This window comes from Camellia sinensis, chromosome 13, assembly GCF_055761805.1.
Source record: "Camellia sinensis isolate YWXY chromosome 13, ASM5576180v1, whole genome shotgun sequence".
Taxonomy (NCBI): Eukaryota; Viridiplantae; Streptophyta; class Magnoliopsida; order Ericales; family Theaceae; genus Camellia; species Camellia sinensis.
The window spans coordinates 47,068,749-47,073,752 of NC_138973.1; the positions used below are offsets into that span (position 1 = coordinate 47,068,749).

Below are 5,004 nucleotides of genomic sequence, written 5' to 3' on the forward strand. Positions count from 1 at the left end.
TTGCCCCACTACCAGCTGGTAAAAATCCTTATTTAAACCATCCCAAACACTTTATAAATCTTTAATTGTTTATAATATTTATTATTCATTAATTTTTTCAATTTATATTAACTTCTCTTATGATCATTTTTCCAAAACTCTTCTTCTTTCTCATCTCTTTCTCTCTAGAAAATACCACCAATGTAGCTATGGCCATGGCCATCCACCCGCAACCACCATCGTCGTCTGTCACTAACCACTGCTACCTCCACCGGTCACCACCATTACCTTTGCCAGCCACTACCACCACCATTACTCACTAATCATCTCTACCGTCGCCAATCTATACTTCACCATCTCTCAACCGTTTGACTCGCTCGCCCAACATTGTCGTCTTCTTTCGTCTTTGCCATTACCGTCGCTCTTTTTCCATGCTCCATCTACCATCATCGTCGTTCTTCATCAATCATCAATCCACCATCTTCAACATCGAACTTCACCAATGGCTTCTGAGAGGGTAATTTGTGTGAAGTTTGGGCCAAGCTAGGTCCGGATAGAGAGTGGGTCGAGCTATGGGCCGAGGTAAATAGGCTTCGCGACTAGACCTTGTTATCTCGGTCAAGAATGGATGCAATTAGCTCGGTTTAAATATTTTGGACCGAGGTCTGAATGAACAAGGACCAAGCTAGGCATTACTCATGAATGCGCCGAGCTAACTGTGTCCGAAGGTTAGTGGTAGATTGGCTCTTTTGTCGTGCTATCGTGGTAAAACCATCTCACTTGGTTAAGCAATGACGGGGGTGTAGAAAGATAAGCATTACCTTTCTGATTCCGAGAAGGATTCTACATTGGAGAATAAGGGTCCTACTAGGATTGTGCCAGGCAGAATCTATAAAAGCTCATAGCAGGACCTATGTACAGGTACCACAATCTTGAATCTCAAATACACAGAACTTTTTGTCCATTGTCTATTGGCTAACTTAGGCATCGAAGAGGTACCCGGCACACACTTGCGGGCTAGCTCACATTTGTGTTTTCAGGGAGTAAAACGACGATATTTGGAGGAGTGCAAACTTGATCAACAGGATTATACGAGAAGATTATTTCGTGCTCGTACAATTGGCGCCATCTGTGGGAATTACACAAAGAACAAAACCTTTTGATCGAGTTTTCCTCTCTAGTTGAAATCAATGGCGCACAATGAAGACTTGCCGCAATCTGCTATTGATGGGCAAACCCCGGAAGGGGGTGGGAGGCGCGAAGGTTTACCTTCTATCCCATCCATGGCAGAATTAGAAGCCCAGTGACGGAACTCTTGAAAGGACACACGGAAGAGAAGGGGCACTAGTCCCCGTCACTCTCAGAGTCCTGAAAGACAAAAGCAAAGGTTGGATCCTCAAGTTCTGGAGGATCACGTGAGGAAGCAAAATGAGTTAATAAGAAGGATGGCGGCAGACATGGAGACCATGAAATGCCAGATCAAGGAAAAAATGGTGGCGACAGAAGGGGGATGCAAAGGCAACACGCCCCCTTACCACTCGGAAGATGGTGATAGATATGTCACACCATCACAAGCAGAAAGTAAGAGCCTTAGAACAAGCGACACTCAATCAATAACTTCCGGGACTCGTCACTCTAGGTCTGAAAGAACGAGGACTAAAAGGTCATATACAGAGGGAAACAGCTATCGGCTCTCGCACACGCACCAAACGACATCTAGGCACACAGAGTTGCCTAGGTCAACGGACTTGCGATCAGTGCTAGAGGAGAGGGCCTGTTGGAAGGAGGACACCAGGGCTCGTGACCCTCGTAGAGTTTCAGGCTTGCAACGATTGGCCCCTAGGACACATGGGAGTGTCGAGGTAGGGATGCCAATGTCGCACCTTGCTTACAAACCAACAGATAAAGCATTAGCAAGGTTGCAAAGCTCGCCGTTCGTTCCGGCAATTGAGAATGCAGCACTACCCTCAGGCTTCCACTAGCCCAAATTCACTACTTATGAGGGGAAGTCAGATCCTTACATGCACTTAAGCCACTTTCGCCAAGTTATGACAGTATACCGACGAAACGAAACTTTAATGTGTATCCTGTTTCCATCCAGCCTGGGCGACCTAGGCCTAACTTGGTTCGAAAGACTGCCGGAAGGCAACATAGCCTCGTGGGCACAATTGGCAAAAGCATTTGTGACTAGATTCAGAATGAATACCAAAACACCCGTGGATATTGACCAGCTACTCTCCATTGACATGAGCGAAAAAGAGACATTGAGGTCTTACAACAGTCGCTACTAGGAGACTTTCAACCAGATTGGGGATTGCCCTACAAATCTTACCATCGCACAATACAAACGAGGTTTCCTAGTCGATAACAAATTGAGGGACTCAATGACAATGATGCTACCCCTCACGATGGAGGCCCTAATAGAGAAAGTGCATTAACATATCAGAATAGAGGAAGATAGCGTCCGTGCTAAAGCCAAATCTGGCGCAGCAGTAATACCAGATAAAAAGACTATAGCAAAAGTCAACACGGTAGAATAACCAAGCAGGAATGGACGAGGGAAGCGAGCCAACAGAGAGGACCCAGAAAAAAGGAAGTTAAGAGTCCGCACTGCCATCACCACAGTATTCAATAAACCTTTACCGGATTCTTAGCGAAATACGTGATGAACCCTTCGTTCGACGGCCTGCCAAGTGGGAAAAGCACGAAGGGTCTATAACGAGAGGTCCTGTTGCACCTTCCATGATGAGAAGGGGCACCGAACTGAAAATTACACACCATTGAGGCAACATCTGGAGGAGTTAGTGGCTGCTGGACACCTAGACCAGTATATAGAAGGGGGAACACAACCAACCCCCAGGACCTAAACAGACCAAACGGGATGCCGGTCGACGGTCCACCCCAAGGCATAATAAACGTTATACATGGGATCGTCGAACCTGAATGGGTATGTGAGCTCAGGGGGATGATCAAAAAGGCTGAGCACTTGAGAGAGGTATTAAGTGCATAACCTACCGTCAAAAAGGGCAAAACAGAGGTTACGAACGTTATATCCTTTTCAGACAGAGATCTAGCAAGGCTATATTTCCCTCACAATGACGCACTGGTGGTCACTTTGCACGTCAAGAATTTCGACATTAAGCAAATCCTGATTGACCAAGAAAGCTCATGTGAGAGAATGTACTACGAGACCTTCAAACAACTGAAACTGAAGGACAGAGACTTGGCACCTACGACATCTCCCCTAATCGGCTTCAACTCAATGCCAGAGTGGCCAGTGAACAAGATAATCTTCCCAGTCAAAGCTGGAACCATGACAAAACAGGCAGAATTCTGGGTATTGAAAGTCCCTTCCACTTATAACATAATCTTGGAAAGGGCATGGCTGCATGCCATGCGCTCAGTGGCGTCAACCTACCATCAGGCATTACGATTCCCTAACGAAACCGGCGTGATTGAAGAAGTCTTAGGAGACCAAATCATGTCAAAGCAGTGTTTCGTCACAATAAACGGCAACCGTGTCGCAAAAGTGTTTGTTTAGATGGTGGAAGAGCTAAAAAGCAACGAACTATTTGCAGATATCGGCAAAGCAGCAGAGTAGAACCCAGAAAAGTTCTTTTTGCTCGACTCGTCTTTGTCCAGCACTGAGAGAATAGAGGTCATGGAATTTTTAACCTCTAACATCGAAGTATTTGCCTGGACACCATACAACATGCCTGGCATTGACACCACCAACTTAATGTCCACCCAACTGCCAGACCAATAATACAGCGCACTCGCAGATCAGCACTCCACCACACGTAGAAGTGGGAAACTTGCTGGAAGCAGGAGCCATCAGAGAAGTGCACTATCCTAGGTGGATCTCCAATCCTATTGTAGTGCCAAAGAAGAATGGCAAATAGCGTGTTTGCGTGGACTACAAAATAGTCTACAAGGCATGCCCAAATGACAGTTTTCCTTTACCACGGATAGACCAACTAGTGGACCTGACGGCAAGACATAACCGACTTAGCTTCCTTGATGCGTATCGAGGTTACCATCAGATCACTATGTATGAACCATACCAGGAGGTCACATCATTTACAACACCTAAAGGATTATACTGTTACAAGGTCATGCCCTTTGGTCTAAAGAACGCAGGGGCTACATTCTAACGAATGGTCACCAAAATGTTTGAACCATTGTTAGATAGAACAATGGAGGCTTACATAAATGACATGGTGGTCAAAAGCAAGGATGAGAAGGACCATCTCAGGGACCTAGATGAAATGTTCCAAATTTTGAAGAAGAACAAGTTGCGTCTAAACGCATCCAAGTGTGCATTCGGCGTAGGATCAGGCAAATTCCTAGGCTTTCTGGTAACTAACCGAGGTATAGAAGCTGACCCCTCTCAGATCAAAGCAATCCAGGATCTTGAGAGGCCCAACACAGTCAAAGAGGTACAGCATCTCACTGGCCTAGCAGTCGCACTCAACCGATTCATAACCGTGCCCTAGAGAGCTTGAAGGACTACATGACCTCTCCTTCGTTGTTAGTAACCCCAATGCCAAGAGAAGAGCTCTTTTTGTACTTGGCGATTTCATAGCATGCAATCAGCGCAGTGTTGGTCAGAGCGGAAGAAATCTAACACCTGCCTATCTTTTATGTTAGCAAAACCTTACTGAGCGCTGAAACAAGGTACCTACCATTTGAAAAACTGGCCTTAGCTTTGATGATGGCCTCAAGGAAGTTGTCGCATTATTTCCACGCCCACATTGTAATCGTCCTAACGGCTTTTCCCTTAAAAGCTTTGTTTGAGAGAACAGATTTTTTTAAACGAATCTTGAAGTGGGCGGTGGAATTAGGGTAGTTCAGCATCAAGTTTCAACCCAGAACCGCAATAAAAGCCCAAGCTTTAGCAGACTTTGTGGCTGAGTTCACACCAGGAAGTCATCACATCTGCCCAGTTGACTTGACCGATACAACCGAAGTGGGGGGAAAAGTACCGCGGGAACTGCGTAATCCCTAAAACAAGATGTCCAGCTA

General features: G+C 45.8%; 1 protein-coding gene across 1 annotated transcript; it reads left to right on the forward strand.

Annotated features, from left to right (window-relative positions):
* Positions 1–1,424: 1,424 nt before the first annotated feature.
* On the forward strand, positions 1,425–3,520 carry LOC145805362 (uncharacterized). Its single transcript, XM_082900484.1, has 2 exons — positions 1,425–1,560; positions 3,042–3,520. The coding sequence occupies exons 1-2, from the start codon at positions 1,425–1,427 to the stop codon at positions 3,518–3,520; spliced, it is 615 nt and encodes a 204-aa protein (XP_082756610.1).
* Positions 3,521–5,004: the final 1,484 nt, after the last annotated feature.

Coding starts and splice junctions, on each gene's coding strand:
- LOC145805362 (XM_082900484.1), top strand. CDS start 1,425: ATGGCGGCAGACATGGAGACCATGAAATGCCAGATCAAGGAAAAAATG. Junction 1,561..3,041: donor CACACCATCACAAGCAGAAA/GTAAGAGCCTTA, acceptor TATCCTTTTCAG/ACAGAGATCTAGCAAGGCTA.